Source organism: Notolepis coatsorum, assembly GCF_963971535.1.
Source record: "Notolepis coatsorum genome assembly, chromosome: 9".
In the NCBI taxonomy this organism is placed as follows: domain Eukaryota; kingdom Metazoa; phylum Chordata; class Actinopteri; order Aulopiformes; family Paralepididae; genus Notolepis; species Notolepis coatsorum.
The window spans coordinates 49,617,886-49,631,651 of NC_140173.1; the positions used below are offsets into that span (position 1 = coordinate 49,617,886).

The 13,766-nt window shown below is 44.9% G+C and overlaps 1 protein-coding gene across 1 annotated transcript in view; it reads right to left on the reverse strand.

Annotated features, from left to right (window-relative positions):
* Positions 1 to 876: 876 nt before the first annotated feature.
* paox (polyamine oxidase) overlaps positions 877 to 13,766 on the reverse strand; it is a 37,724-nt gene continuing 24,834 nt past the window's right edge. The window contains exons 8-10 of the mRNA XM_084321375.1: positions 12,408 to 12,520; positions 9,171 to 9,325; positions 877 to 1,212 (exon numbers count right to left, since the gene is read on the reverse strand). Of these exons, the coding sequence (XP_084177501.1) occupies positions 1,057 to 1,212; positions 9,171 to 9,325; positions 12,408 to 12,520 (424 nt within the window). The 3' untranslated portion in view covers positions 877 to 1,056. The remainder of the gene's footprint in view (positions 1,213 to 9,170; positions 9,326 to 12,407; positions 12,521 to 13,766) is intronic.

Below are 13,766 nucleotides of genomic sequence, written 5' to 3' on the forward strand. Positions count from 1 at the left end.
CCTCTGTCTCCCTCTCGGCCTTGAAATATTATATATATATATATATATATATATATATATATATATATATATATATATATATATAATATATTAGCCATTTAAATGATTTAATGCAGCATACCATAAAACTGCACAATACAGTAATGACATATTGACTAAAAAACAAACACGAGGATATGGCATCCGTCTTGAGAACACTTTATGTTTTGGAAGCGGAGGCATTTGACATTGTAAGAATTTGTGTAAAGATAAATTAATTCACTTTGAAAACCTTTTCACAGGAAAGGCATACAAACAAATATTAAATGATTAACAGAGATCCACTTTTTTCAAATCACTTACAAAAATACCAGTGGAGGAGGAATCGGGTCATGAGTTTGAATCCACACATTCAGTGAAAATCAACACGTTCAGTGAGAATCAACACACATTCAATAAAATATAAAATCCCTTTATAACAAGAGTGCAGTAAGGATAATGTTGTACAGCATGCCGGTCATTACTGCAAAATAATCCCTGACGTGAAGCAGAGGGATCTAGGATCACCCTGACGTGAAGCGGAGGGATCTAGGATCACCCTGACGTGAGGTGGAGGGATCTAGGATCACCCTGACGTGAGGTGGAGGGATCTAGGATCACCCTGACGTGAGGTGGAGGGATCTAGAATCACCCTGACGTGAGGTGGAGGGATCTAAACACCCTGACGTGAGGTGGAGGGATCTAGGATCACCCTGACGTGAGGTGGAGGGATCTAGGATCACCCTGACGTGAGGTGGAGGGATCTAGGATCACCCTGACGTGAAGCGGACATATCTAGGATTATCCCACTTATTACACAGCTACCTACCAAAGACAACAATAATTTTACACAAAATATTGATTTCAAAATAATTTTATTACAAACTTTCGCCAAATAGTCCCACAGAACTGCGATCATCGCCTTGGCAGCGTAAATAAAATGCTCGACAGCGGTCCGTTATTGTCCACGGCGGTCATTATTCAGACATAACTGACCGCAGGACATCAGAATCCCAGTATTGTTGAAACCATCTGCGTTCAGAGTTTTGCAGTGAGATGAGCGGACGGCATGGAGGAGGAGGAGTAGTGAGAGATGAGCCGGTCCGCTTCCCTCCAGCCGGTCAGCAGGGCTCCATGGACGGTAGAGTAGAAGCAGGGATGAGTGGCCTCTCCAGCAAACAGCACCTGTAGAGCCTGCAGCAGACAAGACAAGAGGAGATACAACAGTGGTTCCCAGACCCAGGGGGGGGGTATATATACTTGAATACAAAAGCATGCATATTTATTTACAAATCTATTATTGTTTTTTCTTCATACATTTTAATGACAGGAATCTATTAAACATTTTCCGGGGGCTTTTTTTTTTTTATCAATTCTCTGCTAATTTTATGCAAATGCCTATGTCTATTTTGTGTGTATATCACTGCTGTCCAGCACTTTGGGTGGCAATTCTTGTATGAAAGGTGCTAGGCTTGGGCGGTATGACTTTTTTCATACCGTTATACCTTGATTACCTAATACCCCGGTATATGGTATATGACGGTATGACTTTCATTATCATCAGCGGGGGGGGGGGGGGGGGGGGGGTGGCAACCCGTGTTACCAAGTAAACAAATCACGGAGATGGCCAGTTCGCCCGCAGCAATCTAGTGCTAACGTTAAGCTCTCAGAATGGTAGCAGCTCGCCCGCAGCTCTAGTGCTAACGTTAAGCTCTCAGAATGGTAGCAGCTCGCCCACAGCTCTAGTGCTAACGTTAAGCTCTCAGAATGGTAGCAGCTCGCCCGCAGCTCTAGTGCTAACGTTAAGCTCTCAGAATGGTAGCAGCTCGCCCGCAGCTCTAGTGCTAACGTTAAGCTCTCAGAATGGTAGCAGCTCGCCCGTAGCTCTAGTGCTAACGTTAAGCTCTCAGAATGGTAGCAGCTCGCCCGCAGCTCTAGTGCCAACGTTAAGCTCTCAGAATGGTAGCAGCTCGCCCACAGCTCTAGTGCTAACGTTAAGCTCTCAGAATGGTAGCAGCTCGCCCGCAGCTCTAGTGCTAACGTTAAGCTCTCAGAATGGTAGCAGCTCGCCCGCAGCTCTAGTGCTAACGTTAAGCTCTCAGAATGGTAGCAGCTCGCCCACAGCTCTAGTGCTAACGTTAAGCTCTCAGAATGGTAGCAGCTCGCCCGCAGCATCCTACACACAACAACAACACACACTCTCGTTACCACAACGCTTTACGGTATTTTCACAGCACTGTCGCAACATTACCGTAAAGCGTGAACACCGTTGTGATCGTACACAACACTACAGTTAGCTCTCAGAATAGCCAGTTAGCCCGCAGCACCAGCAACGGTAAGCGTGTGTCATTTAATTTCACCCACTGAAGCGGGGTTCCCCTCCTCCTCCTCCTGTGTGTAGAAGACAACCAGCTCTGCATGGCTCGCTCCATTAGTGAGGACTGGTCTCGCCCTCTGCTGGCGCGTGTGTGCACTACAACAAAACTCCGTTTAGACGGTATTGATTTTCAATACCGTCGGTATCTCTAAATACCCCGGTATACCGTAATACCGCCCAAGCCTAAAAGGTGCTATACAAATAACGTTCATTATTATTGTGGGAGCTATTCCGTATTTTCACATTTATTTAACACTTTGATTGCCCAAGGTTAAGTTCATGATATACCATCCCTTGCCAGCTCTATTTAACATGGAGAAGTTCCCCTTCTTTGCAGGGCTATAACTTTTTAAATTCTATTGCTAGATTGCCATTATTAGGGCCCATTCAATGTCCTATATGTATTGTTCATGGTGTAGCAACGTTAAACTTTTTCATTCACATATTCATACTAAAATATGGTCTAAAGTATAAGTATGTTTTCATCTCTTTCTGCAGGTTTCTCCAGAACGTGATTTATAGCCCCAAATGCATTATATTGATGATCAAATACAGTTTGGTAGCGATCGGTGCCAGATGAAAAATTTCAAATGGACGTGCTTCTAGAAGTTTCTACGTTTATAATTCCGTGGGCAACGTTATACCATTCATCTAATGTGGGTCATATGTTCATCATAGCAGTTTATATCGAACACGGTAATACTACACGCTAAAACTCACCCCAGTCTCCTCGGGCCGTTGGGCGATCAGCGTGGAGTAGACAGTTTTCGATTATGGGATGTTGAAATCCCCTTCCAGGTTGTATAATAGTATATACGTCCAAATCATGTTGTTTTTTCGAGTTATTTCCACCGATCGATGTTCACTGTGTGAAGACAGAGTCTCTCTAACATTAGCGAGTGCCCGGACCCCATATGGAGTGAGTCCTGCCGGTTCAAAGGTTGACATCCGGTTTCGATCTGCCGATCGGCCACCAGATGGCGCTCTTGAACCGCTAGAGGGTTGAGAGGAGATCAGCACTGTGTGTCAAGGCTCCGGAACGAAAATATGATTTCGATCACAGATTTTAGAAATATTGATATCAAAGACGAGTTACGGCGGCCTCGGCAACTTGAGCATGACGGGGAATGACGAGTTCCGGCGTTTTCGGCAGTTAAAGTGTTAATATATTTATTTGTTATGTGGTTTTGTAGAGTTAATTTGTTTACAGCCATATTATTTAAGTTGTTTTATTTTGAAGGGGTTTGGGTAATTGGGGAGCACAGCTGGGTGTATTTAGGTGATTAGAGGACAACAGCAATCAGTGGGCACCAGGGAAGGTGTATGTTTTTTTTTACCAGCGTCAGGGAGAGACAAGAAAACAAAAATGTTCTACATCTTTTTGCTGTATATTCTTTAATCACAATAAATGCCACAAAACCGTCAATGCCTGTCTGGACAATGGACTTCCTTCCTGATCTGCGTAAGATTCGCTGCCTGGTGCCTCAGTGGATTTTAGTTTTATTGTTTGTTGTTGACAAATAGCCACTACAATAATAATAATAATAATAATAATAATTATTATTATTATTATTATTATTATTATTATTATTATTAAGCTATTAAATGGTAGGTGCTGCTGGACAGAATAAAAATGCATTAAAAGCCCCAAGAACATTTATTGGCATTACTGTTTAAGAACCCCTTTCTTATTGCATAATAATGACTATTTTGATTCTTTTCATGTTTGATCTTACATGGCTGTTGTGTGTGTGTGTGTGTGGGGGGGGGGGGGGGGGGTAATTGCTCTCATTAAAAAAACAAGAGCTGTATTGAAATTACACTTTGTAAATAGGCAATTATAAAGAATTAGCTACAAATTGCAAAACCCTGATTGTGACTTGTTAACCTCCCTCTGCCAAAGTGAAATAGGGAAATTCTGTAATAAATTAAACCTAATAATTCCAGGGACAGAATTGTATCAAATGGGTGTGGCCTACTGTGGCCTGTCAATACCAAGGTGTGTGTGTGTGTTTGATGTGGATCATTTGACCAGATATTATCTTTGATTAACACTTTCAATGCCAACAACGCTTTGTCGTTTGTTCATGCCGACCGTTTATTGCCAACGACGCGATATAGCGCTTTTTTTTAAAATTATTATTAGCGATTTTAATTCATATTTCATCAATCTAGTATCACGTCAGTGCTGCAAACTCTCTCCGAGCTCCATTGGGAAAATACCGCCCCCTATCGTCTCCCGGATGGTAATGCACCATTTTGGAATGGACTCAATGAAAATTGATGAGAAGAAAAATCCGGAATCCACATTTTACTTCTCAGGCAAGTAATCCGAGCCCATCGGACTCATTGTGGACTATCAGAACAGCGTGGAACACATATTTCCAGTATGCAGTGTTGGATCAATAAACGCGATCGATATTTGGAATGGCGATCACGAATTGGAATAATCTTTTTGGGGAACATCTGATCTGAGGTAAGGAATCTATTTTACCAGTCTTGGGATAATCAGAGCTGTTTTCACAGAGATATCAGCGTTTGCCCTATGTGTGTGTGTGTGTGTGTGCTGATCAGGAAATGAGAGATTCGATTTTCAGCTCGCTTCTCTAGCGTGCATAAGTACACAATCATATACTATTGATAATCCAGCGTTTATTTGAAAACTATTCATAAATAGGCAGAAAAATAACAGTTTTTTGTGTATTCCAGAATATTCCAGTAAAGGCTGTTTATCACGGAATCTTTATATTTTAGACATAGATTATGCGTTCACAAATATGAGAGCGCTATCATTGAAGTGGGTGGCGGCATTCAAGGGGGTAAAAAGGAAAACACGGCCGGCACGGAAAGTGTTAAGGATAGTTTACTGACAGAATGAAATGTTGCAACCTGGAGAGACCTAGGTTACAGCAATGGCTCTAGCTCACATATCTGTTGAATGGTGAACAAACAAAGTATTTATACAGCAGAGTAGACTAAACATGTGGAGCATTGATTGAGTGTGTGTGGGGAGAGAGAGGCAGGTAGTGTGTTGAGAGAGAGAGGCAGGTAGTGTGTGGAGAGAGAGGCAGGTAGTGTGTTGAGAGAGAGAGGCAGGTAGTGTGTTGAGAGAGAGAGGTAGGTAGTGTGTAGAGAGAGAGAGGCAGGTAGTGTGTTGAGAGAGAGAGAGAGAGGCAGGTAGTGTGTTGAGAGAGAGAGAGAGGCAGGTAGTGTGTTGAGAGAGAGAGAGAGAGAGAGAGAGAGAGAGGCAGGTAGTGTGTGGAGAGAGAGGCAGGTAGTGTGTTGAGAGAGAGAGAGAGAGGCAGGTAGTGTGTGGAGAGAGAGGCAGGTAGTGTGTGGAGAGAGAGGCAGGTAGTGTGTTGAGAGAGAGAGAGAGAGGCAGGTAGTGTGTTGAGAGAGAGAGAGAGAGAGAGAGAGAGAGAGGCAGGTAGTGTGTGGAGAGAGAGGCAGGTAGTGTGTTGAGAGAGAGAGGCAGGTAGTGTGTTGAGAGAGAGAGGCAGGTAGTGTGTTGAGAGAGAGAGGCAGGTAGTGTGTTGAGAGAGAGAGAGAGAGGCAGGTAGTGTGTTGAGAGAGAGAGAGAGAGGCAGGTAGTGTGTTGAGAGAGAGAGAGGCAGGTAGTGTGTTGAGAGAGAGAGAGAGAGAGAGAGAGAGAGGCAGGTAGTGTGTTGAGAGAGAGAGAGAGAGAGGCAGGTAGTGTGTTGAGAGAGAGAGAGGCAGGTAGTGTGGAGAGAGAGAGAGGTAGTGTGTGTGGAGAGAGAGAGAGAGAGGTAGTGTGTGTGTGGAGAGAGAGAGAGAGGTAGTGTGTGTGGAGAGAGAGAGGTAGTGTGTGTGGAGAGAGAGAGAGGTAGTGTGTGTGGAGAGAGAGAGAGGTAGTGTGTGTGGAGAGAGAGAGAGAGGTAGTGTGTGTGGAGAGAGAGAGAGAGGTAGTGTGTGTGGAGAGAGAGGCAGGTAGTGTGTGTGGAGAGAGAGAGAGAGGCAGGTAGTGTGTGTGGAGAGAGAGGCAGGTAGTGTGTGTGGAGAGAGAGAGGCAGGTAGTGTGTGTGGAGAGAGAGAGAGAGGCCGGTGTGGGATATTGTGGATATCCTGAAGAACGTTCTCAGTCAACCGAGGTCCAGTTAATAACAAGGTTTATTAGCCAGACAGATAGAAATATACACATAGTATTTAGAGAGAATGGCTGAGGCTCTCGCCCTAGGTGATCAGCTGAAATGACCCAGGTAGAGACCCAGAATGCTGTCGGAGGAGCCCTATATAGTGATAAAGGGGGAGGAGGGGGTCCCATTAGGTCAACTGGGTGAGGGGGGGACATAGTATAGGGGACAAAGGGGAGGGGAGGGGGGTGTCTTTACATGAGAGTTTGGGAATCAATGTATTATTCCACACAGGTAGTATGTGTGGGGAGAGAGAGAGAGGGAGGTAGTGTGTGTGGAGAGAGAGAGAGGGAGGTAGTGTGTGTGGAGAGAGAGAGAGGTAGTGTGTGGAGAGAGAGAGAGAGAGAGAGAGAGAGAGGTAGTGTGTGTGGAGAGAGAGAGGTAGTGTGTGTGGAGAGAGAGAGAGAGGTAGTGTGTGTGTGGAGAGAGGCATGTAGTGTGTGTGGAGAGAGAGAGGCAGGTAGTGTGTATGGAGAGAGAGAGGCAGGTAGTGTGTATGGAGAGAGAGAGGTAGTGTGTGGAGAAAGAGGCAGGTAGTGTGTATGGAGAGAGAGAGGCAGGTAGTGTGTATGGAGAGAAAGAGGCAGGTAGTGTGTATGGAGAGAGAGAGGCAGGTAGTGTGTATGGAGAGAGAGAGGCAGGTAGTGTGTGTGGAGAGAGAGGCAGGTAGTGTGTGTGGAGAGAGAGAGGTAGTGTGGAGAGAGAGAGAGGTAGTGTGTGGAGAGAGAGGCAGGTAGTGTGTGTGGAGAGAGAGAGAGAGAGAGAGAGGTAGTGTGTGTGGAGAGAGAGAGGTAGTGTGTGTGGAGAGAGAGAGAGAGGTAGTGTGTGTAGAGAGAGAGAGAGAGAGAGAGAGGTAGTGTGTGTGGAGAGAGAGAGGTAGTGTGTGTGGAGAGAGAGAGAGAGGTAGTGTGTGTGGAGAGAGAGAGGTAGTGTGTGTGGAGCGAGAGAGAGGTAGTGTGTGTAGAGAGAGAGAGAGAGGTAGTGTGTGTGGAGAGAGAGAGGGAGGTAGTGTGTGTGGAGAGAGAGAGGTAGTGTGTGTGGAGAGAGAGAGAGAGGTAGTGTGTGTGGAGAGAGAGAGGTAGTGTGTGTGGAGAGAGAGAGAGAGAGGTAGTGTGTGTGGAGAGAGAGAGGTAGTGTGTGTGGAGAGAGAGAGAGAGAGAGAGAGGTAGTGTGTGTGGAGAGAGAGAGGTAGTGTGTGTGGAGAGAGAGAGAGAGAGGTAGTGTGTGTGGAGAGAGAGAGGTAGTGTGTGTGGAGCGAGAGAGAGGTAGTGTGTGTGGAGAGAGAGAGAGAGGTAGTGTGTGTAGAGAGAGAGAGAGAGAGAGAGAGAGAGAGAGGTAGTGTGTGTGGAGAGAGAGAGGTAGTGTGTGTAGAGAGAGAGAGAGAGAGAGAGAGAGAGAGAGGTAGTGTGTGTGGAGAGAGAGAGAGGTAGTGTGTGTAGAGAGAGAGAGAGAGGTAGTGTGTGTGGAGAGAGAGAGAGAGGTAGTGTGTGTAGAGAGAGAGAGAGAGAGAGAGAGAGGTAGTGTGTGTGGAGAGAGAGAGGTAGTGTGTGTGGAGAGAGAGAGAGAGGTAGTGTGTGTAGAGAGAGAGAGAGAGAGAGAGAGAGAGGTAGTGTGTGTGGAGAGAGAGAGGTAGTGTGTGTGGAGAGAGAGAGAGAGGTAGTGTGTGTAGAGAGAGAGAGAGAGAGAGGTAGTGTGTGTGGAGAGAGAGAGAGAGAGAGAGGTAGTGTGTGTGGAGAGAGAGAGAGAGGTAGTGTGTGTGGAGAGAGGCAGGTAGTGTGTGTGGAGAGAGAGAGAGAGAGGTAGTGTGTGTGGAGAGAGAGAGAGAGGTAGTGTGTGTAGAGAGAGAGAGAGAGAGAGAGGTAGTGTGTGTAGAGAGAGAGAGAGAGAGGGGTAGTGTGTGTGGAGAGAGAGAGAGAGAGAGAGAGGTAGTGTGTGTGGAGAGAGAGAGAGGTAGTGTGTGTGGAGAGAGAGAGAGAGGTAGTGTGTGTAGAGAGAGAGAGAGAGAGAGAGAGGTAGTGTGTGTGGAGAGAGAGAGAGGTAGTGTGTGTGGAGAGAGAGAGGTAGTGTGTGTGGAGAGAGAGAGAGAGGTAGTGTGTGTAGAGAGAGAGAGAGAGAGAGGTAGTGTGTGTGGAGAGAGAGGCAGGTAGTATGTGTGGAGAGAGAGAGAGAGGTAGTGTGTGTGGAGAGAGAGAGGTAGTGTGTGTGGAGAGAGAGAGAGAGAGGTAGTGTGTGTGGAGAGAGAGAGAGGTAGTGTGTGTGGAGAGAGAGAGAGGTAGTGTGTGTGGAGAGAGAGAGAGAGAGAGGTAGTGTGTGTGGAGAGAGAGAGAGAGAGAGAGGTAGTGTGTGGAGAGAGAGAGAGAGAGAGAGAGAGGTAGTGTGTGTGGAGAGAGAGAGAGAGAGAGAGAGAGGTAGTGTGTGTGGAGAGAGAGAGAGAGGTAGTATGTGTGGAGAGAGAGGCAGGTAGTATGTGTGGAGAGAGAGAGAGAGGTAGTACAGTATGTGTGGAGAGAGAGAGGCAGGTAGTGTGTGTAGATACAGTATGTATGCCTGGGAGTGATGCGATTGTGCATGTGTGTGTGTTAGAAAGAGATAAGTGTGTTGGTAAATGTCCTGTGTGTGTGTACCTGTGACTTTGCCCCTTGTGTTGGCAGGGGTTCTGCCAAGTTGTTGATGTCCTGTATAGAACAGCCTGTTGCTACATAGCTGTATGAACCACAGGTCCAGGGGTCATGGTACCACTGGGAGCGAAGGGTTCTCCTTGGAGTGATGGTGGCGTTCCCTAAACACAGTCACATTCTACTTCAACGCCTGGTTCATAAACACATGTACCATAGCTTCGTAAAAGCTAAATATATCACATATATATCACAAGTATATCATAATTGAGCCAGACATAACTAGTGAATCCGTATTGAAGCAGTTATATTTCTATATTTAGTAGGGATGTTCGATATTGGCTTTTTTACCGATATCCGATATACCGATTTGTCCAACTCTTAATTTCCGATACCGATATCAACCGATACCGATATATGCAGGGTTTCCCCCCCCCCAAAAACGGAATAATTTCAGGTAATTAACATTACATATCTCTTGTTGTGGAATTAACACAACATTATGCATACTTTTGACAATAGATAAAATAAGAATTTGTTCTTACTTGCCTGGGTAAATAAAGGTAAAAAAAAAATATATATATATATATATATATATATATATATATATATATATATATACCGTACTTTTCGGACTATAAGCCGCGGCTTTTTCCCCCATTTTTCGACCCTGCGGCTTATATAACAGTGCGGCTTATATGTGACTCGACGTGACCAAACCCGAAAATGTAAAAATCTAAATATTGCTTTTTTGACTGCATTGAAATGTTATTTATCTGTTCCCTTATTTGCTAAACTTAATACAACTTGTAAATGAGTTAATTCTTGTTATTTGTCTGACAGTATTGTGTCCCAATGCTAATTACATATGGTAATTAAACATTAAAACACCTGCGGCTTATAGTCCAGTGCGGCTTATATATGTACACATCATTCAATTTAGCTGCTGCGGCTTATAGTCAGGTGCGGCTTATAGTGCGAAAAGTACGGTATATATATATATATATATATATTAGTGCTGTCAAACGATTAAAATATTTAACTCGATTAATCGCATGATTGTCCATAGTTAACTCGCGATTAATCGCAAATTAATCGCATTTTTTTTTTTTTTTACCTTAAACAGATCTTTTTCAAGTTCTAATACTCTTATCAACATGCGAGTCAACAAATGCTTGCTTTGTGCAGCCATTTAACACAAAAGGATGACCCTCATGCATTGCAAATTTGCATCAAATTCAAAACAGAGTGATGCACAAAATAACTTAAAAGAAAATAATAATTTAAAACAATGAATAAAGTGTGCATGAAATAATAGGGGAAAGAAAACGTTAGGAACTTGTTACATTCACACACACAAGGGCTGATTAATCACACACCCCCCTCTCCCTCACACACACACTCTCCCAGTGTGTGTGTCTTTTGCCCCTTCCTCATCTCTCTCACCCCCCTCTCTCTCTATATCTCACACACACACACACACATACACACACACTTCAGAAACAAACATAGTATCAATGAGAGCATCAATAATACACCTGAGTGAAGTCTAGTAAAAAAAATGTTTTTTTTTTTTTTTTTTTTAGTTAATCTTGAGTTAAAAAAATTAGTGGCATTAATAGAATCGGGAGTTAACACTTTGGTTGCCTAAGGTTAAATTAATGATATACCATAGATTGCCAGCGCTATTTGTCTATGGAGAAAGTCCCCTTCTTTGCAGGGCTATAACTTTTTAAATTCTATTGCTACATTGCCATTATTAGGGCCCATTCAAAGTCCTATATGTATTGTTCATTGTGTAGCAACGTTAAACTTTTTCATTCACATATTCATAGTAAAGTATGGTCTAATGTATAAGTATGTTTTCATCTCTTTCTGCAGCTTTCTCCAGAACGTGATATATAGCCCCAAATGCATTATATTGATGATGAAATACAGTTTGATGGCAATCAGCGCGATATAAAAAATTCCAACTAGACGTACTTCTAGAAGTTACTACACGTCATCTGATGTTGACCGGATGGGCGAGGGGGCGTTTATAATTCCGTGGGCAGCGTTATACCAATCATCTAATGTGGGTCAAATGTTGATAATATCAGTTATTATCGAAGACGGTAACGTTACACGCTGAAACTCACCCCAGTCTCCGCGCGCCGTTGGGCGATCATCGTCGAGTAGAAATTTTATCATTATGGGATATATTATTACCCGGTCCATCTCCAGCTTGTATAATCGTATATACGTCCAAATCATGTTGTTTATCGAGTTATTGGCAATCGATCGCTATGTAGAGTGACGAGCTAGAGTCACGGGACATGTACCGAGTGGCCGGAAGCAATACGGACGTCTAGCAAAACCTCTAGTGCGCTTCCTGTTAAGCGCTTGCGCCGATCGGCCACCAGATGGCGCTCCTGAACCGCCAGAGAGCTCAGTGGGTCCTGCTGATGGATCTCAGGCCAGCGGAGGGACATTATGAATCCGATCGCAGATTTTTGAAATATTGATATAAAGACGACGTACAGCGTCCCCCGGCAACTTTAGCATGGCCAGCAAAGACGTCTAAAGACGGCTCCCGGCACCCAAAGTGTTAACGCGATATTAACGCGATATATTTGACAGCCTTAATATATATATATATATATATATATATATATATTTTTTTTTTAAACCGATACCGATCATTTCCGATATTACATTTTAATGCCAATATCGGTAGGCTGATAATATCGGACATTCCTAATATTTAGTCATTTAGCTGAGGCTTTTATCCACAGTGTCGAACTTGAGTGCTACAGTCTTGAGTGCATAGTAGTAGACATATTAGCATAGTAGGTAGTAATATAGGTTTCCTGCCACTCCCTGTCCGAGTGTTGCTACACCTACCTACCTAGGTACGAGGACGTAACCTACCTGCTGCTCTGTCTGTTTCTCTGCCTGATCCTAACCCTGTCTCCCTGTGCCCAGGATCGCCTGCCGCTCGGCCTACGCTGTCTCCCAAGACACCACCCGCCTGGACGTTCCTGTAATCTCGAGGAGTGCTCCTGCTCGCACCTGTCGCACATTCCTGTACATTCATAACCCTGTCTGCATGGTACCTTTTTGGATTAAACAACCTAAACCGCTCCATTCTCCTCTCCCTGTGTTCTGCTCTTGGGCTCAAGTTAAACGCTACCCTAACAGACAGTGTACCTTGTACCTTATATGTGACAAATAAAACAAAACTTGAAACTTGAACGTGAGGCTCACCTGTGAACCTGCGGATGAGCTGTGTGATGGAGTGTGTGACGGCCTGTTCAGGCAGGCTCTCCATGTACTCCGACTCATGACCAGCAATCCAACCACACAGGACGTGGCCATACCTGAGAGGAGAACCATACCGGGTGAGGAGAACCATACCTGAGAGGAGAACCATACCTGAGAGGAGAACCATACCGGGTGAGAACCATACCTGAGAGGAGAACCATACCTGAGAGGAGAACCATACCCGGTGAGAACCATACCTGAGAGGAGAACCATACCTGAGAGGAGAACCATACCTGAGAGGAGAACCATACCCGGTGAGAACCATACCTGAGAGGAGAACCATACCGGGTGAGGAGAACCATACCTGAGAGGAGAACCATACCTGAGAGGAGAACCATACCTGAGAGGAGAACCATACGAACCATACCTGAGAGGAGAACCATACCCGAGAGGAGAACCATACCTGAGAGGAGAACCATACCTGAGAGGAGAACCATACCTGAGAGGAGAACCATACCGGGTGAGGAGAACCATACCTGAGAGGAGAACCATACCTGAGAGGAGAACCATACCTGAGAGGAGAACCATACGGGGTGTGTTTATAATGCTGTGACACTAGCAATATTGGTTGATGTGCGTTTCCTCAGATAGCTGGTATATATATACTTTATTTTCTTATCCACTTTTTCTCCTTATTTTCTATTTTTCTCCCATCCCAATTTTGCTGTTTCCAATTCTCCCCTCCCCTGTCTTGAAAGTTGCTCGCATATGCCCCCCACAGGTCGGTCGTAGGGAGGATAGAAGCCTTGCATCACGTGTCCCCTCCGGTACACGAGGAGGCAGCCTGTCACATCTTTTCACCTGCCAGCGCGGACTCTCATTGGCGAGGTGTAACGTGTGGGAGGCTCACACTACCCCCGCCATTCCCCGTCTCTGCTGTGCAGGCGTCCCCAACCGACCTGTAGGAGTCGCTGTCCAAAACATCCAGATTACCACCCATCGACTTCCACCCGCTGACTCTGCCAATTGAGCCAGTATGACGGCCGCAGGCAACGCCGACAGCCGGATTTGAACTCGGTATCTCTTGCGTTGGTGACGAGTGCAATATCCGCTGCGCCACCCAGCTGGTATATTTCTTGTATTATCTCCCATAGGCTTCAATAGAACTGGCACCAAAGTCGGACACCAAGCAGAGCATAGAACGCTGGTATTCTGACGTGATGGCTAGGGTTGGGTACCGAACTCAGTGCTTTTAAGGGTACCGACCAAATTACATCAGTACTACAGAGTACCGATTCACGCTAGATCAATCGGTACTTTTACATGTTTAGTATAAGAGTATAATATACTAGACTAAGAGGG